Source organism: Danio rerio, chromosome 25, assembly GCF_049306965.1.
Source record: "Danio rerio strain Tuebingen ecotype United States chromosome 25, GRCz12tu, whole genome shotgun sequence".
NCBI lineage: Eukaryota > Metazoa > Chordata > Actinopteri > Cypriniformes > Danionidae > Danio > Danio rerio.
The window spans coordinates 12918668-12942500 of NC_133200.1; the positions used below are offsets into that span (position 1 = coordinate 12918668).

Genomic DNA, 23833 nt, shown 5'->3' on the forward strand with positions numbered 1-23833 from the left:
CTAATCGCTGTGGCATAGCTTCAAAATTTATTTTCAAACCAAAAGAACGAATTTGCTTGAAATAATGCAAAAACTATCAATTTTCATATTTTTTTTTTAAATGTGTGTGTCCGAAAAGTGTTTTGTAGCAGTATGGGATGCATATATGACTGTCAACACCTCAAAAAAATGTGTTTGTGTTTCGTGACCCTTTAAGGTATCTTTGAAAAAAAGAATATAATATAATATAATATTATATATATATATATATATATATATATATATATATATATATATATATATATATATATATATATATATATATATGAACAATACAAAAAAACTGAAAAACTAAAGCAATAAATTGCAAAAAATAAATACAAAAAACAGAGTAAAAATAATAAAATTAATAATAATATTCACATAAAACAAAATAAAACACAAGCAAATTAACAAAAAATATATATACAAAAAAACAAAATATATATAAAAGTTATATATAAAAAAATATATTAAACTATTTCCCCCACAAAATATAACACAAATAAAACACAAAATAAATACAGAAAAAAACAAAAGATCCATAATTGTTATATTTTAAAAATATGCTAAACTATTTCCCTCTCTTACGATCATTTTTAAACCAACAGGAGGCTAAAACTGGGGTCTGTAAAAGCAAAAGAGCCTCTGACATTCCCCAGGATTGGTTTGCAGGAGGTAACAGCTCAGTACCCAGCACGGGTCCCGCAACAGGGCTATTGATCCATACAGTGTCAGCAGGGTTGGCGGGGCATCTCAGGGGAGCACAGGCTGTGCCCGGCGCATCTGAGCATCACAGCCCATTAGCCCAGCTGATATAAGGGGCACCGCTCGGCCGGAAAAGAAAAGACGCAAAGGGACTGTCGCTACAGTTAAGTCTAGTGAGAAGACTGTGATACATATACCTACATACACTCTCAAATCAGGCTGAATTACATATATTTCAAACTAGTTTCCTTAAACTCAGTGTTTTCCACGCCTGTTTCTGAAGGCACACCAACAGTGCACATTTGTAACCTCACACTAATCTAACACAACTCATCAGAACATTAGAAGAGACTTCAAAACCTGAAATGAATGGGTCAGATAAGAAAGAAATCCAAAATATGTATTGTTGCTGTGCCTCCAGGAACAGGGTTGGGAAACAATGCTCTAACTGTGATTGGTCAACAAATCAGGCTAAATTACATATGTGTCAAACTAGCTACCTCTAACTCCATGTTTCCGAACCCTGTTCCTGAAGGCACACCAACAGTCCACAATTTCAACCTCGTTCTTATCAAACACACCCGAATCAACTCATCAGAACATTAGAATAGACTCCAAAACCTGAAATGATTGGGTCAGATAAGGGAGACATCCAAAATATGTACTGTTGCTGTGGCTCCAGGAACAGGGTTGGAAAACACTGCTCTAACTGTCTATGATTGGTCAACAAACTTCCAGACGAAGTCCCGCCACTAATGTTCCACCTCTAGTTAAGGCGTAAAGCTGCTCAAATAAATTGAACAACACAAAGCAATTAATTATATTGGACATTATTGTTTTAATTCATATAATGTTGTATAATATGAGCAAACTTGAAGAATGTTCAAAACATATATATTCTCAGAAAATAACAGTCAAACACATCGATGCAAAACCTAAACAGATCACAATGAAATTACATCAAAACAAAACATGTGAAATAAAGAAACCATGCCGAAAAACATCAATACACATAAAAAAAGTGAACAAGACAAAATCAAAACACAACAAAACAAAACAGATTTAATCTAAACCACACTAAAGACCCAACCAAAACAAAAAGCACACCACACTACAAACATAAAAAAATTAAACGGACTACATCTAGCTAAATGAAAAATAAACAAAAGCCAATCAAAATAAAAAGTACTAAAACAAAAACAGACAGCAAACTAAAACAAACGAAACGAAATGAAACAAAACAACTAAACACAGCTATGTTCATCAAAATGAAACAAAAAAAAAACACTCAAACCAAACATAGTTTTACAGACTGGATTAAGCTGCATCATGCTCAGCAAATGTTTTGCGATAAATTCAGAAAAACAAATCACAATCCTAAGACAAAGTGTTATTTAAGAACCTGAGTAACACCTCATTGACTGCTCATTTTATAGGAGAGTAAGCGACTTAGAGTAGACAACCTTTCGGCTACATGAACAACAGCAACCATTGGCGACCTGAAGTGGGCGTGTCAAGTGACGCAACAAAGTTGAGAACTTTATGCAAATGAAGACCATCTATGCCAATAGGAGCAAAAGTAAAACTCCCATAAGTAGAATTTGGTTCCCAACTGTGTTATCACTGCGCACTGTTCAACGCTTGACAATTGTACCATGGCCAGGGGTGGGGGGATTGGTTAGGTGGTGGTGAGGGTGGGGTTTTAGTGACTGCTAGGTAACCATCAACAGAGAACGACGCTCTAGCTGCCGGGAAAAAAAAATAAAGTAAAATAACAGATTATTATTATTTTTTTTTTTTACAGTGTAGGTAGTATCAGTATTATTTATTTTTAGGATATCTATAAGCTAGTGTGCCCCAAAACAGTGACAAAATTTTCATTTAGAATATATTAACCCGATATAAACATTGAATTTTGTTACTTTCACCCATATGGACCAATGCTTGCATTCACATCACTTCACACTACAGTTCATCACATCATGACCAATCAAATGCTCTAATATCTGCCATGCCCCACCCCTTTCAGGACGCTTCTCATTTGCTTTTCATTTGATGCACTTGAGCTTAACCACTCTCACTCTAGCAAAGCTGTGGTAAAACAAAACACTATTGGCTGTTTTTAAAAAAGGGGAGGAGCTATGTCCAACTGTCAAACATTGAATAAAAATGCATATTTCAAAGCACTTCCCGAGACCTTTAGTATAGTTCAGCCAAAAATGGAAATCATCATCATTTACTCATGAACTGCGTATACCATACCTGTTTGAGTTTCTGTCTGAAGAACACAAAGGAAGATATTCTGGATGTCAATGGCTGCTTTTTTCCAACATTCTTCAGAATATCTTGTTTGTTGAAGAAAGAAATGTATAAGCTTAGAACTAATTAAGTGTGAGCAAATGTTTTATTTTGTTTGACTTATCCCTTTAACCAACACAATGTTTCCAAACGCTTGAAATAACGATTTTATTCCCTACTTTCAGTACAAAATGAATGCTAAGAACTGTGAATCAGCAGACACCGGACCCCGTCTGTCACCCCAACATGCTCTTTTTTTTTTTTCCTCACGTGTGTCACCGAAGCCTTGGGTATCAAAAAAAAGAAACCTCCTCTTTTTGACACATCTCTGACAAAGAAGCCAATTAGTTGGCCCTCTCATGGCGCAGACCTGTTCTCTTGTATGCCAGTGAGAGCTTTTATGCTGCTGTACAAGGACATTTCCCCATGGAGGGATGACGCGGATGTTGAGAGCGAGCTGTGTAAGGGTTTGAGTTTCTCGAGGGTGAGCGAAGGTTGCTGTGATGGACCTTTTTTGTGTGTCTTTAAACACCATCTATGCTGAAAAAATGCCAACAGGAAGTTATAAAAAGGATAACCCCACTGCCCACTCCTGCTCTGTTTACCCTGCTCTGCAACGTGAGAGGATTCTATTCAAAAAAGGTTGGTTCAGTCTGTCACCGAGCAACATGTGAACTTTTAATATCAAGAAATGGTAGACTTTGTGTTCGGTGAGAAATGAAACACTTCCATTTAAAAGTTGATGGATGTGACCCTGAACCACAAAAACCGGTCTTAAGTTGCACGGTATACATATGTAGGAATAGCCAACAATACACTATGAGTCAAGCAGAATTAATTTTTATTTTATGCCAAAAATCATTTGAATATAAAGATCATGACATTTTGTAATTTCAGAATTTTTATTTTATGACTATAAAATGTATAAAAAAATATATATATTCAACATTTTTGAGCAGTAATATGTATTGCGAAGAACTTATTTTAAACAACAAGCTGATTTTCTCAATATTCAGATTTATTTGGAATTTGAAGGCAGATTTTATAATAATTTATATCAACCAAATAGATATTGTTGGCCCCAACAGACATCAAATAAACCCAAAGCTTATTCATACAGCTTTCAGATATTGTCATTTTTAAATAATAATAATAATAATAATAATAATAATATTAATAATATTAACCAGCCTAATGGTTTTGTAGTCCAGGGTAAATTATGAGTAGTACACTACCTGACAAAAGTCTTGTCGCTTATCCAAGTTTTAGGAACAACAAATAATAACTTGACTTCTACTTGATTGTTTGGTATTAGAAGTGTCTAATATGAAAGGCAAAGGCCTCTAGATTACGCTTATTTTACCAAATTAAAATATGATCATGCCTTGATTTTTAATTATTTGATTAGGACAGTAAGGTCTGACTTTGCTTAGACAAAAGTCTTGTCACTAAACAGAAATGATGTACAGTATAGAATATAAAGTCATGTTGCAGTGGAAAATGAATGAATATGGTGTATGACTCCCATGAGCTTGGACGGCTACATCCATACATCTCTGCAATGACTCACATAACTTTATTAATAAGTCATCTGGAATGGCAACGTAAGCATTCTTGTAGGACTCCGAGAGTTCATCAAGATTCTTTGAATTTATCTTTAATGCCTCCTCTTTCATCTTACCCCAGACGTGCTCAGTAATCTTCATGTCTGGTTACTGGAGGGCCAATCCTGGAGCACCTTGACGTTCTTTGCTTTCAGGAGCTTTGATGTGAATTGTAACCCCAAACCAAAATTTTTCCTTCACCAAACTTGATTGATTTCTGTGAGAATCTTGAGTCTATGCAGGCTCCAATAGGTCTTTTGCAGTAATTGTTATGATTGGGATGCAGTTCAACAGATGATTCATCGGAAAAATTTACCTTTTGCTACTTTACCAAATCATCAACTAGAAGTCAAGTTATTATTTGTTGCTCTTACAACCGGGATCCATGACAAGACTTTTGTCAGGTAGTGTTTATCATCAAAACTGTATAATCTAGTTTTATATAATGTTCACTGATTGATTGATTGATTGATTGATTGATTGATTGATTGATTGATTGATTGATTGATTGATTGATTGATTGATTAAGCGACTGATTGAGCGACTGATTGAGCGACTGATTGAGCGACTGATTGAGCGACCGAGCGACCGACCGACAGATCGACCGACAGATCGACAGACTGATTGATTGATTGATTGATTTGCAATAAAATAGCTTCTTGTAGGTCAAGAAGTTGTATTTTGGTATGGTATTTTGACATGGTATTTTTGCAGCATGCTTGCAACGAAAAAACTATTTAGATCCGGATTTGGTTTCATTCATGAGAAAGGTATTTAAAAATTCTGGATTTCATTCCAATAACTTTATTACAGTTCCAATAATGGACTCATCTGGTTCTGATTACTAAGCAGTTTCATTTTCTTTTGAGCAAAAAAAACAAAACGTGTATATGGATACATATAGAGGATCAGATGGAGGAGGGGATTGAGAAAAAGTAAGAGAATGTGGGGGAGAGGAAATGAAAAGGAGAATATTATTTAGGAAAAGAAAAAGAGGAGGAGAAGCTAAATAAAGAAGGAAGCAAGATAGAGCAGTAGTAGAACCAGGAGGAGAAGAATAAGGATGAGGAAGGAGGAAAAGAGGAAGGAGTAGTAGTAGTAGGAATAGAAGGAAGAGATAAGCTGGAATAGAAGGAAAAAATTAACGAGATGCAGGAAGAAGAGAGTGATGAGAAGAGGAAATGACTATTGAGAAAACTCTCAGAAATAAAGGTTCAAAATCAACATTCTAGGTACATTTTCATTCCTAACAGGTCCTTAAGAGTACATATTAATACCCAAAAAGTACAAATGTGTACCTCGTACTACCTTAAAAGTACAAAAGTGTATCCTAATGGTACTGTCCACCTGTATGGTACAAAAGTGTACCTGTAGAGAACGTACCACCACAGTGACAGATTTTGATCCAGATACCTTTATTTCTGATGTGTAGAAAAAAAGAAGGAAGATGAAGGGAGGGTGGAGGAAGAGTAGAAGAAGCATGAAGAGAGGAAGGAGAGAGAAGTCTACACAGATTAAAGGGACATTTCAAGCCTTAAAGGTTAATTAGGTTAACTAGGCTGGTCAGGGTAATTAGGCAAGTTATTGTATAATGACGATTGCGACTTCTGTGGCAAAGACTGCCTCTCCTGTATTGGTCTCTTCATGCCTCAAGATAAGAATTAGGATACGTCATCCATGGTCAACACTGTCCGACGGAGGCCTACTACCGTAAAACGATGGTTTGTTCTGTAGACAATTGAAAAAAACAAAAGAAGCTAATAATTTGGACCTTAAAATGGTTTTTAAAAAATCAAAAGCTGCTTTTATTCTAGCCAAAATAAAACAAATAAAACTTTCTCCAGAAGAAAAAATATTATGAGACATACTGTGAAAATGTTTTTACCCTGTTAAACCTCATTTGGAAAAAAAATTAAAGGTGGTTGAATAATTCTCATTAATAATTCAACTATAGATGTCTGTAAATCTAGATGCATAGTTTGCTTTTTTAATACACTGGCTCGCACATGAAAGTTAAACAGTAAAATAAAAATAAATGCAGTCTTTCAGGAACATCTAATAAAAGGTGCAGGAATGCAAACCTGTCACTGTTTATTTAATATAACAAATGTTATTGTGAACCACTCAATATCCCTTAAAAGACTAAAAAACATAATAACAAGTTAATCAATAAACTAGATAAAACTGAATAAATATTATATATAGGCATATTACTAGACATAACCGAAAACCTTGACCCTACCAATCATCAATGTATAATTCACGCCCTGACCAACATGCAAGTGAATGTCTGAAAGGGGAGAACATGTTTTTTTTTTATCATATAAGCATTTCAGATATTAAAATTTCAAACAAAACAGTTAATTCTTGGATTAATTTTCATCAAATTGTGTATCCCTTTAAATGCATTTGAGGTAAAAACTACAGAAAATCCAGCAAGACCAGGTTTCTCTATACTACAGCGACCTGTAGCCTTTCTCCTGAAGACAGAGTGTGAAAGACAGAACATAAAACACTGAGGAATGACAACCAGTGACACGGAGACAGCATTAGAAAGAGAATGACAGCTGCAGTGACAGGAGAAAATTCAAGATTTGGGGACAGTCGGTACCCCACATATTTAAGAATAGAACTTTATGACCTCTATAGACAACCGGCTTCATCTGTGCCATTCTGCTGCTCTAAGTTTTATGGAAGCTGTCTTTCAGAAGTTTGTAATGTGGCACTGCAATGGCTCGTGGGTCACGATGAGTGACGGTCTTACTGCCTGGATTCATGAGCTGGTAATAAGTAGTAAAATGCAATGATTGTGAAAATTGGTGAGACGATTTATCAGCCTGAATCCAGACTCTTTTTTTTTAAATCATAATCTTTTGCATAATTTCTCTGGAATTAAACAAAGTACACAAAAACACATAAAATTATATTATATAAAGTGATTAAATTATATTTATACAATTTAATATATGTTACGTGCATTTATTTGTGTGTGTGTGTGTGTGTGTGTGTGTGTGTGTGTGTGTGTGTGTGTGTGTGTGTGTGTGTGTGTGTGTGTGTGTGTGTATTATTATTATTTTTTTATTTATTTAATAGACAGACAAACTTTGTCATGTAGCTAGTTCTGGGGATAAAATAAAATAAAACGAAAATAAAAAAACTAATTAAAAGATAAATTAAATTAAATTTTTAAAAATAAAAACAATTATATTAATATTTTTGTATGTACCTTTTTTATAGATAGACAGACAAATGTAGCCATGTAGCTAATTCTGGGGCTGTGAAATAATAAAATAAAATAAAATAAAATAAAATAAAATAAAATAAAATAAAATAAAATAAAATAAAATAAAATAAAATAAAATAAAATAAAATAAAATAAAATAAAATAAAATAAAATAAAATGCTGAAATTGGGATTTTAAAAAGATTAATAATAAAAAAAATTATAAAATATTGATTAATAGTTTCAATCACATTCACAGAAGAAAGACATTACATTGAAAACTCATTAAGTCATAAATCAGATTTCATATATCAGATTATGGTCATGCATGGCGATCAACTGAGGAGTCAGATTTGTAGCCTGTCATGACTACCAGCCTGTCATCATACCCTAAAATGTACTTAAGTCATACAATTATATCAAGAAATTCCATCACATTTGATCTTCACCTTTAGCCAGTCATATACCTTAAGCATTAAGCATATTCCTTTGCATTTCATCTGACACATATGAATTTTGCCAAAAAATAAATAAAAATGCTAATGTCGTCTTCCGGAAATGCGATTTGTCATTTCAATCCAGCCAACATTTGATAAAGGTAGTTGAAATTACCAACAGGCATCATAATTAATATCCAATTTATATTTCAATGAGCAAAGAGGACGGCGTCAACATATTTAATGCCTTTTCTCAGAGCACTCAACTTTCATTAAGCCAAATAAAGCTCTTGTTGGGGCTTAAGGCCCTTTGGAGCCAGAGGAAACAATGGCGCATCTCCTTCTTTACTGATGAGCATCCTATCGCATTTCAGAAAAGGGAGACATGGCTGACTGACTAACCACAAAGTCAAAGGCTCATTTTGGAGTTCTTTCACAGAGAAGGAAAAGATGTAAGCTGTTTTTAGTGCACTCCTCCCGTTGCGAGGGGAATAAAACAGCAGCCACATCAACGGCGGCATGAATAATAAATAATGTCATCTCAGAAACAAAGAGAGAGATGGATGGAGTGGGAGAGAGAGTGATGGAGGAAGATGAAAAAAAGAGTTTGCATGCCAAGGGTCTGGGAAAAAAAGGGAATGGAACAAGGGGGAAACGCCTATGAATGACAGGTTTTAGAGAAGGACAAAGCTGGAAGAAGTGAGAGGGCAAATCAGAGGCTGACAGAGAGAAAATTTAAGAGAAAATTGGCATGAGGGAGAAAAAAGGAGAGTGAACTATCCTCAAGTCAGTGTTATTCTCTCAAATAACTAAAACAAAAAGCAATAAACGATGAAAAAGGCAAAGCTAAAAATAAATAAATAAATAAAAAATCTAAATAAACTTAACCACAACAAAAAATAAATTACAAAGCAAAACAAAACCAAAAAATATGAAACGAGCAAAAGCAAAAAAAAAAAAAAAAAAACAACGACAAAATAATAAATATATATAAGAGAAAAAGAAAAGCAAAAAGTCTAAATAAAACAACAAAAGAAAAGCAAAACGTATCAAAAAATAAATAAGTAAAAATCAAAGTGAAAAGCAAGACAGAAAAAATCCAAAACCAAACATAACAAAAATAAATAAATAAAAATTAAACTAAAAAGAGCAAGATAAAGCAAAATTCAAAACAGATCATAAAAAGGTAAAGCAAAACGGAATGCAAAAAAATCCAAACATTTGAATAAAAATCTAAGTAAAACCCAAGACAAAGCAAAAATCAAAACGAAACAATGAAACATAAAAGAAAAAACTAAGCAAAACATATCCAAGAATAAACAAATAATTAAATAAAAATCAAATTGAAAAGGCAAGGTAAGGTAAAAATCCAAACAGATCATAAAAAGGTAAAAAGCAAAAAGCAAAGCAAATAAAAAATAAAACAATTCCAAATATATATATATATATATATATATATATATATATATATATATATATATATATATATATATATATATATATATATATATATATATGAAAAAAAAGTGAAAAGCGAGACAAAGCAAACATCCCAACAAAACATATCCAGAATACATAAATAACAATCAAATTGAAAAAAGATAGGTAAAGCAAAAATGAAAAGAGACCAAAAAAAGGTATATATATATATATATAGAGAGAGAGAGAGAGAGAGCGAGAGAGAGAGAGAGAGAGAGAGAGAGAGAGAGAGAGAGAGAGAGAGAGAGAGAGAGAGAGAGAGAGAGAGAGAGAGAGAGAGAGAGAGAGAGAGAGAGAGAGAGAGAGAGAGAGAGAGAGATTAGGGGTGGGCAATATGACCTAAAATTAATATCACGTTTTTTTTTTTTTTTTTTTTTAACAGAGACGGTATAATATATTATATGATTATATGATATGTATTATTATATTATTATAACTAGGTGAAAAAATGTTTTTTTTTTTTTTTATTAAAACTGCTTTTATACTAACCAAAATAAAACAAACAAGACTTTTTCCAGAAAAAAAAATATATATAAATTTTCAGACATACTGTGAAAATTCCCTTACTCTATTAAACATCGTTTTGGGAAATTTAAAAATAAGAAATAAAGAATTCAAAGGGGGGCTAATAATTCTGACTTCCATCTGTATAACATTGCATCACCACAGCACTAATTGAATTTAAACATGCCCGTCTATCAAAAGTCTACAAAAACATAAATGAAAGCTAGCGAGCAGTCTACAGTACATAAAAGAAGTATGCCATTTTGTTTCAAGCATTGTTGTGATGAAAGACTGGAAGGTTTTAATGAGAGCTACTCCCTGGTCCCCCTCTGCCATTCCTCTCGGGAATAACCTTTACAAGATACCCATGATAACCATTCCTGGACATATTGTGTCCTCTTCTCCATTGTCCAATGAAAAAAAAAGAATGCTCGTGTTGAAATCCAGAAGGCAACCTTTCATTTCGGCACACATAGCTAGCAGACACATGAAAGCGAACGCCCCACTTCAAAAAGCAGGTCGACCAAAGCAATAGGCCCCCCGTATTGATTTCTTTGTCTTTTATCTAAAGCTGCTGAAAACAAATTTCCTTTGGCGGTCATGGTATGAAAACAAGGTATAAACACAAGGCAACAGGTCCCTCGACAGCAAAACTCTTACAACAAGGGTCAAAAAGCTTGGTGAACCGCCAAAACAAGAGGCTGCCAAAAGTTACTGTTTTAAAGACGATGTAAATGCAAAGCTGACCTAAATGATTCAGCAAAATAATAATGATATTAATAATAATAATAATACATTTTCTAATATTTTATTAAATGTTTATTTCATGACACGGCTTTATTGAACTTCTGCTTGTTTTTATTTAATAAAATTGTGTTTTTAAAAATTTTCATTATATATATTTTATATAATTTAATATATATATTTTTTAATAATTTAATAATATATAATATAATACAATATAGGCGACGCAGTAGGTTGTGCTGTCGCCTCACAGCAAGAAGGTCACTGGGTCACTGGTACGAGCCTCGGCTGGGTCAGTTGGCGTTTCTGTGTGGGGTTAGCATGTTCTCCCTGCGTTCGTGTGGGTTACCTCTGGGTGCTCCGGTTTCCCCCACAGTCTAAAGCCATGCGATACAGGTGAATTGGGTAGGCTAAATTGTCCGTAGTGTATGAGTGTGTGTGTGAATGAGAGTGTGTGGATGTGGGATGCGGCTGGATGGCCATCCACTGCGTAAAAAACGTGTTGGATAAGTTGGCGGTTCATTCCGCTGTGGCGACCCCAGATTAATAAAGGGACTAAGCCAAAAAGAAAATGAATAAATATAATATAATATAATATAATATAATATAATATAATATAATATAATATAATATAATACAATATAATATAATATAAGAAATATCATGAGCAGCAGTGCGAAATGGTGGGAGGCGAGCTTTGGCACGAAACTGCAGGCCAAGTGCCTTAGTGTCCCACGAGTGACGATATACAAGCATACTGCACTGCTACGAATGTGATATTGCGTTTAGACAACAGTTTGACGACATAATCGTGTATATAAAATTTAATAAATCAAACACAAAGAGTCTCAAAATCCTTTTATATGAGGAGCTACTTTCTTTAGCCATTTCTTCACATCTGCAGCTGACGTCAGAAAAGCTGAAACCATTGCTACTTCACAAACGTCACTTTGGAGCTAGTATTTGAATGATTGTCTAGCGTAATGTCTAAAATGAAGAAAAAACAGCGGATGTTGCTCACATTATAAGATTATAGAAGGAAATGTCATCAGTCTAGAGTCAATTCCCAGTATTTCTCTGTTGCAATTGGGATATCACAATAATAAACACTACCGGATTACTGTTGTGTTTATGATAAGGAAAAACGTTAAACACATGCGAGCATTTCTTCTTGGTTTCCATCAACTGAACTAGTCTGCAGTAATAAAAAACAGAAGACTCATTAGAAACAAACAGATGGCCAACCAAAAAGAAACTCAGGGTTATACAAAGAGTGGCCAACACACAATACATGCTTTCCTGATATCGAGTCCCATCTCACACTCAATACACTACAATTGCTATGGTATAAATACAACACTACAACATACAAAAGAGAGAGGTCGACTTAGAAAGTCACATACCAATTTAATAATGATTTGATCAGCTATAGTTAGAAATATGCTGAGCTTTTCTCCTGTCAGAGTTTATTGTGCGGTCTCTGTTGGCATCTTGTGGATAGACAATGTCAACTGTCTTTGCTCAGGCAGATGGATGTCAACGCACTGTATCTCCGAAATTAATAATATTTAAAATAGGCTTTATCCTTATAAATAAACTACATAGTTGCAATCTAAACAACTATTGTTGACTAAAAAGTCTCAAAAGTACATTATGTTGTCCAACAGCTGCAATAATTGTCAAACTGTAAAGAGTTTATCCATCTGCTGTCACTCTATGTGGGCGGAGTAATACAGAAGTGTGAAGAGGCTGTACGAGAACTATAACAGGAATATCACACGGCTATTAGCCAATCGGATTTGAGAACCAGACAGAGCTGTAGCATAAAATATAATTTTTTTTATTTTTAGATTTAGATTTTTTAGATTTTTTTTAGACATACAGACAAATTTAGCTGTTAATAAAATAAAATAAAATGTATTTTTCATATATATATATATATATATATATATATATATATATATATATATATATATATGCACGTTTGATTATTTATATATATATATATATATATATATATATATATATATATATATATATATATATATATATATATATATATATATATATATATATATATATATATATGCACGTTTGATTATTTATGCACCATGTTTTATTGTTGATGGTGTTTTATTAATATTATAAAATAATATTCAATTAAAATAGGCTCATTTTACAAGTCATCTAAAGTAAAAAACAGTTGAGTTTCATCATCTTTGAATCCATTCAGCCAATCTCAGAGTCTGACCATTTTAGCTTAGTTTAGCATAAATAATTGAATCAGATTAAACCATTAGCATGAAAAAAATAATATTAATCAGGGAACTTTGCTCCGATGCCATGGGTGCAGCAGACACAATGATATTATGCAGCAGTGTTGCCTAGGTATCTAGCTGGGGACCATTTTCAAGCGATGGATAATATAATTTCTGTCAATCTTAGTAGGCTATGTAACTACAGAAAAGTCTAGCTTTAAATAGGAAAAGCTCTTTATTGTTTTTTTTTTTTTTTAGCAAGATGGTAATGGTCTAATCTGATTCAATGATCTATGCTAAACTAAGCTAAGCAAATAGGGCGCTTATAAATAGGTGTCTGGTGCATATGGAGAGGAAAACAGTGTGTCACCCACAAGTGGTTTGTCAAATACTTCTGCATTAAGCACACTAAGAATTTGTGTTTTTAAAAATATGCATTTGTATGATCACAAAACATTGTTGCGTTGTAAATAAATAGAAAAAGATATGTGAAAACAACATATGTTCTCTGAAAAAAAATTAGCATTTTCAGAATTTTTGAAATAAAAACAAAACTACTTGCAAAAAAAATAAGAGAATAATGATTCAGAACAGCAATGGTGTATTTCTTAACTTGAGTTCAGTGAGAAATATGAATCATTGGTGTCAAAAGTTTTAAGGGCATAAAACAGAAATGGGAAACGGATCAGAACACTGCTGCTTTGTTGCCGGGACCTGACCCCTTGTGTGTTGTGAATGGCACTTCTGGAAATCTCTGGGATTTCTCGCTCATAAAAGTCAGAGCTCTGTGAAGACCACACACGGGATGGAGAATAAAACAAAAAGGCCAAAAAAGAGACACTAGCATTACTGTTGTTACGCCTGCTGACTTTCACACACACTAACACAGAGTCCTCAAGAGAAAGACACACCGATATCTATTGTTTTGATCACCGTACACGATTACTAGTGCTTTGTGGATTAAACTTAGCCTCGGTCTCAGATATCACACCTATCATTGGCTGAAGGTATAATATGGCACATATAACAACGTAACTCACAATGCATTATTAGCAAAATAATGTACTGTATTGACAAGTGTTTTCCAAAACTCTGTCAGAAATCCATAGTCTGAACCATCTTCGTTAAAACACAAAACTTCCATAATGATAGATTTTTTATTCATCTATTTATTTTGTTTGTTTGCTATATGTTAATCTTATAGTAATTATGCGAGTAATAAGCTTGTTTGCTTGCCTCCATACTTAATTTAAACAAGACATTTCCTTTTTTTTTTTTTTACAAATTTTATTGTGTATAATATTTTTTTTTCTACTGTTGTAAGCAAATCATAAAACCACACAAAAACACGAAGCCTCAACCTCATATGCAAATCAGATATAGCCATACGATGACATGTAAAAAATTAATAAATTGTTTATTTGTTGTCATTAAAAATACATTTTATTTCAAGAAACCAAAAAAAAAAAAAAAAAAAGTCATTTTTTTTTATTATTATTATTATTGAATTACTTTTTAAAAATGTTAAGTGAGCCAACATAGGTGCTCAGGGCGACCCGAGTTCGAATCCTGGCTCAAAGTCCTATGCCCATCCTTCCCCTCTCTCAGCTCCCAATGCTTTCCTCTCTGTCTTTCACTATCCTATCCCAATAAAAGGCAAAAAACACCTAAAAATATATAATAATAATAATTAAAAAAAAATGTTGACATTCTCAACATATGTTAGATTGACCTATGATTTGCCTATATTGTGTAAATAGTGTCAGAGTAGCTGTTTTAGTTTGAGCCTGAATCAGACAGAAAATGAAAAGGATACAGCTGGTTATTTTAAATGGCATACAGTTGCAGTCAGAATTATTAGTTTATTTAATTATTATTATCTGTAGACTTTCCAAAAAAAATGCTTAAAGGGGCTAGTAATTTTGACCCTAAAATAGTATTTAAAAATTTAAAAACTACTTTTATTCTAGGCGAAATAAAAACAATTAAGACTTTCTCCAGAAGAAAAAATATTATCAGACATACTGTGAAAATTTCCTAAAATTTATATAATTTAGGAAATATTTAAAAAATCCCAAAAATCAAAGGGGGACTAATAATTTTGACTTGATATGTACATGTTTTTGGAGTGCACTAAGAAAGGGCCGCAATTATCACTCTGACTTAACCACAAACTAATTACTGCTGTGACTGAATCAAACTTGGACAGCTGATTAAACTGTCACAGGTACACTATGGCTAAACTAAATTGTAAGAAACTTCTCAGATCAGGGAGATGTTTTGACTGACTAAAATCATGATTTCCAACTACGTTTGATATGTTGAAAACTAACGGGAGGTCTTTAAATTCTTAAGATCTCATTCATACAGCTGAATTCATACAAATTTGTATGAATTAGCCACTAAAATGACAAAACGTAAAATAGTTACGTTTCCCCTGTGAGATCAGGCTGGAATTGCACACATATTGTACTGAGGCTTGCTATCTTTTGGGCTGTTGTATTTGAATTTAAGGATGGAAAAACGATAGTGGTGGATGATAGTGGTCATGTGTCCTCTGAATACATTTCAAAAAAGTTTTTTTGGTTGAGTTATTATGCAATATTTATTCAGATTATTTTGAATCTTACACCTATCAAATATTTCAATATAGGGGAAAAAACTAAACTAAAACTAAGCAATTTCAAAATATAAAAACTAGTAAATCTACCTCTAAAACTAATTAAAACTAACTTAATTTGAAAACAAAAAAATCAAAACTAAATAAAAACTAAGACTACTGAAAAGTCTACAACTATTTTAAACTTGGCTAACCATACTTTTGGAAATTTACCCATAATTAATTGAATTTGACAGAATTTCTGGGAAACGTTTGTGTTTATGTAGTCCACCGGAAAAAATGCAATCTTCTACACACATGCACTGTAGCCCAAGTGCAAACACAGTTTGAGCAAACGGACTGCTAGTGTCCAGGTCTTACCTGAAGCTTGACATGAATAAATGTTCCCTCACACCCTACCAAAGTGCTAACAGTGGACACATGTAGTGACAAACACATGACACAAAGAGTTCCTGTACATTTTGTACACAAGACATTCACAGAGAGCGCTCACCAACACAAAAATCTCATCCCCGTCTCTTTATGACAGAGAGAAAATAAGAAGTGCATTTGCAGCGTGATGGACAGCACAAATTGGGGCGGACTGTGTGGAGGTGACAGCCTGCGCTTCCATGTCCTTTCCACTGCTCACTGGCAGGAAATTGGGAAATAACAGTCCTGTCACACTCGTCCCATTCAGCCTTCATTAAGTAAATCATCTCTCTCTCATTGCCCGCATTCTCCACCATTTTTTCCCCCTGCAACTCAGGCAGCTCTACCTCAAACAATCTTTGTTTATTCAGAGCACACAACAGAGGGTCTTTGCCGACTGTCAGAATGAGGAAGCGAGCAGGCAATCTAACACCGAGAATTTCAAGAGGCACACGCCGCCGCATTATGGCGCAGATTGTTAAGCCAATTATCGAAAGGAGTCATTTCGGTCAAGCAATTTGAAATCATCAAACAGCTATAGACAAAGATGATATGTTAACAAGCGGTCTGCAAAGCTGCTCTTTACAGATTAAAACCAACGTATGTGTCTGCCGGCTGCTCGCAGAAGCTCACTTGTGAAAAATGGCTGCGGGTGATGCTCTGTAACACAGTGCGGAGAACTTTATCTTCATAAATTATGCACCAAGGGCCGAGGCATCTCTTGAATAAGAGCAGTCATGATACCACACAGAGCATTCAAAGATGGAAAATGCATCTTCCTTATTTTCTAAACATGGCCTACTTAAGAAATGCCTAGTATAGGTAAACAAATGAACCCAACTTCCTAATACATCTCTGTCTGTATGCGTCTTTAGAAACAAACCATTGACTTTCAAATGAGGGGAAGAATTTAGCACACAGGACTCACATGTAGCGCAGGTGGGGATTCTTAGCAAAGGCTCGCGACTGGATCGTACGCAAGTTGCAGTTCACAATGTTCCTAAAATGGAAGAGACAAATAAACATGAATTAGTAATTTCCTATGAATGAGAAAACTTTAATAACAATAATATTATTTGCACATTTGATGTTGTGAACTGGAAAATTGTATAAACCAAAAGTTCTGATGCAAAACCCTCTGAAGTTCTAAAATTGGCTATTTTCTCTGCATACAGTTGAAACCAGAAGTTCACTTACACTGTATAAAAAGGCACATAATCATTTAAAAAAGTCAGATGTTAATGTGACTAAACTTTTTCTCTTTATGTAAGTTAGGATTATCAAATTTGTTTCTGTTATGCTTAATAGAAGAATAATGAGAGAGAGATTTTTTGAGAAATTGTTATTATATATGGTGTCAAGGATTTGTAAGTTTCTGATTGGTTAATTGACAACATTTGTGTTAATTGGAGCCACAACTGTAGAATGAAAATCTCAAACACACAGCGTCCTTGTGTGACAACATGGGAAAATCAACAAGCCAGAATCAACAAAAAGGCCAGATTATAATTTGCTAAATTACACTGGGGAAAAGAATAATTTTTTGACATGTCCTGTGGTCTGATGGAACTAAGATTGAACTGTTTGGCCATAATGACCAGTGTTACATTTGGAGAACAAAAGGGAAAGCTTACAGGCTAGGAACACCATCCCAACTGTAAAGTATGGGTATGGCAGCATCATGTTGTGGGGCTGTTTTGCTGCAGGAGGGACTGGTCCACTTCACAGCATAGATGGCATCATGAAGAAAGAACATTATGTAGATATACTGAAGCAACATCTCAAGACATCAGCCAGGAAATTAAAACTTGGCCACAAATGGGTCTTCCAAACAGACCCTAAGCATACTACCAAATTAGTTAAAATGTGCTTAAAGGACAACAGAGAGAATGTTTTGGAGTGGCCATCACAAAGCCCTGATCTCAATCCTATAGAAAATGAGTGGGCAGAGTTGAAAAAGCTTGTGCGAGCAAGACAGCCTACAAATCTGACTCAGTTACACCAAGTCTAACAGGATAAATGGGCCAAAATTCCTGCAAACTATTGTGAGAAGCTTGTGGAAGGATACCCAAAACATTAGACCAAAAAATACCAAATTTATGTAAACTTGTGTATGTCTAGAAATTAATAAAAACAATTTAAAGAATTATCTTTATTCTGGCATTTAGCAAATGTAAATGATTTAGTTAATCCTAACGGACCTAAAATAGTAAACGTTTAGTATTGTTTACCATCGGACATTTGAAAAAATAGTTGTGTTCCCTATTTTAAAGTGTATGCAAATTTCTGCTTTCAACTGTATATGTTCATGTTCATTTATTTTGCATTAAAATGAAAATGAAAATAAGTCTTCTTTGCCAAAAAAGTTAAATTACTCAACTATTTCAGCTGGCACTTAGAGGTTTTTTTTTTTTGTTTCAGTCCTCTTAAAATACTGTCCCAAGTAAGTAAGTTAAGGTTTATTTAGCGCCTTTTACAGATATTGGGGGGTGGGGGGTGGGGGTGGGGGGGGGGGGGGGTGGGGGGGCATGTGTGCTCATGCTTCACTAAAAATAATGTTATTGTTTTGTATATCTTTAATTATATACTACTACTCAGCTAACATGTAAACGACTGTCATATTTCCTAGTTCCTTCAAAAAGCCCCTCCTCAAGAGGCTCTGATTGTTCAGCTAACATAATGTGCATTTGCGGATCAGCTACACATCACCAGCAAAAGCACCATGCCTCTTAAAGCATGCACTTTGCCTATGCTGTGTAAATAGTGTCAGTCAGAGCAGCTTTTAGCCATATTAGCCTGAATTAGACAGAAAATGAAAAGGACACAGCTGAACCTCACGCCTGCTCTCTAAAATAAAATCGGACAAGTCATCACCTTTAAATAATAAGGTTCTATCTGCGTTCTGGATGATTTTGAGATAATGAGCCTTAAGGTTTTTGCATTCCATAGTAAACAGTATGTGTGTAACATTTTTTTTTTTTTTTAATAAAAAGACCTAAAATGTAAACAACATATAAAAAACATCCCATAATGTAAATACGTTGTTATTTAATAAGAATATGCCAATAACTCAATTTTGACAAAAATATCAGATAGAACCTTATAATCGTAAGGTGACAAAGTGTCTTTCACATATGTTCAGAATAAGCATGTGTGATTAATATGAAACGTTCACATATCATCCAACCGTGAAGAGATAAAGGCATGGAGAAGCATCTCCATCTCTTCCTTTGAAACGATATTTCTGATTTTTCCAATGTCCCCTCACAAATATTTCCATAATCTATTTTGGTCACGCTTTATTTTAATGTACTAAGTTAATGTACCAATAACTATGACTTTTAGCTTAATAAACTCCTAATTTGTTGCTTATTAATAGTTATTAATGTTAGTTAGGCATTGGTAGGATTATGAATGTAGAATAAGATCGTGCAGAATATGTACCTTTGTGTACTAATAAACAGTCAATCTATAAACAATAGGCAGTTAATAAGTCACTATAAGGGCATCTATGGTGCAAAATCTACTTTTCAAGCTGTTTGGACAGACATATGTGTAGGCATAGTATATAGACCATCCTACTAGGGTGATATAAACACACAAAGTTCTAATTTTTTTTAACAACATAAAAACGGTGGACCAATTAGAGCATTTTTTAGATCGACCGCAACTTGACGTAGGAGTGTGGTCCCCCCGTCCACCAATATTGATTGATAGGGGCGCCTTACCATATCCTCAGTTTGTTGTTTCACGTTCACCATACTAAAGTGTAACCTTTATCTCTGTAGATAATTCCACTCGACGTAAAAAAAAAAATTAATGAACAAAGTTTGACTCCAGTTGGTCAGTCCTTTATCCTTTCTTAACATCTTTTTCCTTACAAGCTTTTCTGGTTTGTGCATATTTTGTTATGTAAGAGATGCAATGAACCACCTCTGGCAAAGGACAATTAGGTTATGGTAAAGTCAACTTAGCTAAGTTGCTCTGATTAGCCTGAAAGATTTTGCAAAAAGATCTTATTTGTGCAAATCGTAGGTCTAAGAGGAGGTGAGCTGGTTAAAAAAAAAGAGTGAAAGACCAGTTCACGTTTGTCATTTTAAATGCTTCTGACAGCAGCTACAGGCCAAGCGGGTTGCTAATTGCATAGCCGTCTCGAAGCAGTGTCAAAAGGGGAAATGTGAAAGTAAAGGAAAAAAAATCATCATCTAATCTTCACTTCCAGTCTGTCTCCTCTTCTCAAGTAACATCATTAAGGGCAGAATATCATCAAGAGCCTGCATCCTTGCTCCCGGAGTTATTTACGCTGGCAGCTGGAATCAATTATGTATATTGAATACATTTTTTTTTTTTTTTTTTTTTACCATTGGCATTTGTGAGATGTTTATTTGCACAAAGCACTCTCTGCTCTTGTTATTATGGGCGTTTGCGGCAGCGATTACACCAAAGTATTCCTTTTACCATGAGGTGGGAGAACTAAGCCCGATGAACATGATGCTTAACACAGATAATTACCAACATGAAAATTAAGATCTCACACCAAACTAGACTGATTCAATAACGACACAAGTTTCCTTAGAAAATGATGTGATCACACATTCACTTTAGAATTTTTGGAACTCCCTATAGTGGCCAGGTTCTGCCAAATTATCTTATTGGTTTAATTCACTCAAAAATGAAAATTCTGTTATTAATTACTCTCATACCCTCACACTGCTCAAAACTTCATCTTCGAAACACAAATTAAGATATTTGAAAGCTTTAACTTTAAAGGCTACTCAGTTTCCAGATTATTATTATTATTATTACTATTATTATTATTATTAATAATAATAATAAGAAGAAGAAGAAGAAGAGGAATTTGTTGATTGTTTATTTATTTATTTATTTATTTACTTATTTATTAATTTATTTGTTCATCAACTATTTAAATATGATTTTAATTATTTATTATTATTATTATTATTATTATTATTATTACAATTTATTTATTCATTTATTTATTTATTTATCTGTTCATCAACTATTTAACTATTTATTATTATTATTGTTGTTATTATTATAATATTTATCTTCATCATTATTAATTAAAGAAAAATATATAATTTGTTTATCTATTTAAATATGGTTATTATCTACTCATTCATTCATTTTCTTGTCGGCTTAGTCCCTTTATTAATCTGGAGTCGCCACAGCGGAATGAACCGCCAACTTATCCAGCAAGTTTTTACGCAGCGGATGCCCTTCCAGCTGCAACCCATCTCTGGAAAACATCCACACACACACACACATACACTACGGACAATTTAGCCTACCCAATTCACCTGTACCACATGTCTTTTGACTGTTGGGGAAACCGGAGGAATCCCACGCGAAGCCAGGGAGAACATGCAAACTCCACACAGAAACGCCAACTGAGCCGAGGTTGAACCAGCGACCCAGCGACCTTCTTGCTGTGAGGCGACAGCACTACCTACTGCGCCACTGCCTATTATCTACTATTTTAATTTAATTTCTTTCATTTTATTATTATTATTTTCATCATCATCATCATCGTCATCATTATCATCATCATCATCATCATCATCATCATCATCGTCATTATTATTATTATTATTATTATTATTATTATTATTATTATGTTTTTCAATTTACATTCTTTGTAACTTCCATATTGTTGAAATTATTGTTTTTTTCCCATTCTGCATTATATATTTGACCTTGTAATAATGCTGTAATATCCCAGCAGGCTCACAATGTCATAGGATGTTAATATTAGGTTAGATTTAGGTCATGATGTTAGGTGACAAAAAAATTCAAAGTCTAGCCAACTTCTAAGGTCAACGTTATTTTGACTTTAAATTTCGACGTCAAATGACTGAAATTTGGTTGATTTTAAGTTGTGCTGGAAAGTGACTAAAATCCAACATATTAAACCAACGTCATATTGAGAACTACTGACATTATTAATCAGGTATGTTAACCAAAATCCAACGTCTGATAGATGTCATAGTGATAACGTCCACACAACATCAAGCTGTAACATCATTTGACATTAAAATTTGGTTGATTTTAGATTGACACTGCAGTCGGCCTGACGTTTGTTTTTTAATGTCAACTTGATTTTCAATTCTAAACCAAATGTAACGTCCCCATGACGTTGGGGTACAGCGTCAATCTGACGTCATGTTGACGTCCTGTCCCTGCTGGGTTTTCTCTGGGTTATGTCTCTCACTCTCTAATTGACCGTCAATATTTAACTTAATATTACTGCTTGAGTTATATACTAGTATATCTGAGTCATATAATCTTCTGTAATGTTGAGAAATCTAATCATGTCATTTGTCATGTTAAATGGACTCCAGGCACGCATATGTGTTGTCAGCCCGTTTAAAGGCAAGTTAGCTGCAACCCGCAGATGTACGCGTACTGTATTTGATATTAGCCAGATGATTATAGGCTTTAATACTTTTCCCCCACAATTTTTCAAGTGCCCTAGACTGATGATTGGATTTGCATATCTAACAGAATCCCATATCCAAACAGTATCATTGCATTACTTACCCCTGAAGCTCATTTTATGTTTTGGATGTTACAATTTAAGATATTTCAGATAAAATCTGAGATTTCTCTCATCATCCACTAGTAACTTTTAACAGTTAAAGTCATTTATATAAATATATATACACAGTTGAAGCCAGAATTATTAGCAAACAATATGACATATAAACAAAAAAATATATAATTTGTTTATCTATTTAAATATGGTTATTATCTACTCATTCATTCATTTTCTTGTAGGCTTAGTCCCTTTATTAATCCGGGGTCGCCACAGCGGAATGAACCGCCAACAATATGTCAAATATTGTTTATATATATATATAATATATAATATAATATATATATAATATCCAAAATATCTTAATCTGTGTTCTGAAGATGAACGGAGGTCTCAGGGTACTGAAACAGCATGAGGTTGACTAATTAATAACCAAACTTTTTAGGGTGTACTAACTAACCCTTTAAATAGTGATGATAAGAGTTAACCATTAATGAGAACCTTATTAATTATTTCTCCCGGTTTCTGAGCTACAGTAGGGGGGAAAAGAAGGTTTGATGGGGTCTTGTGAAGGAGGAAGCCCCACTTATGAAGAAGATACTGAATGAGGTAAAGAAAGTCTTGACCAGATGGAAGGCGTTGGGGATGTAATTAAATTTTCTGACTACTTCAGCCGTATTATTTGATCATTTTAAAGCAGGCCTTGGGGAGGCACTTTTTATGTGGGGCTGGCTTGAAATAGGCATTTTGATGGCACTGTGAAACTCGCCCCATGCTAGCATGCTATCCCTAGCAATACGCTCCTGCAGATGTCAAATCTAAAGCTATCTTTGGTGAGTTCTTGTTGCTTTATTGCAATGCTCTGGCACTGGCTAGGCATTGGTTTGCTTGCAGTGTCATCAGTCCTCTGCACGGTGTGGTACTTACAGTCTCTGAAGCCCAGTGTACAACTCCATGTCAAGATCTTTCAACGT

At 34.0% G+C, this 23833-nt stretch overlaps 1 protein-coding gene across 9 annotated transcripts in view; it reads right to left on the reverse strand.

Moving 5' to 3' along the window:
- The window catches only part of ntrk3a (neurotrophic tyrosine kinase, receptor, type 3a), a 441878-nt gene that overhangs the window by 290213 nt on the left and 127832 nt on the right, over positions 1-23833 (reverse strand). For all 9 annotated transcript variants that reach the window (XM_073942230.1, XM_073942233.1, XM_073942235.1 and 6 more), the window contains 2 exons: positions 23787-23833; positions 17232-17303 (listed from right to left, as the gene is read on the reverse strand). The exon at positions 23787-23833 is cut by the window's right edge and continues 25 nt beyond it. In XM_073942230.1, the coding sequence (XP_073798331.1) occupies positions 17232-17303; positions 23787-23815 (101 nt within the window). In that variant the 5' untranslated portion in view covers positions 23816-23833. The remainder of the gene's footprint in view (positions 1-17231; positions 17304-23786) is intronic.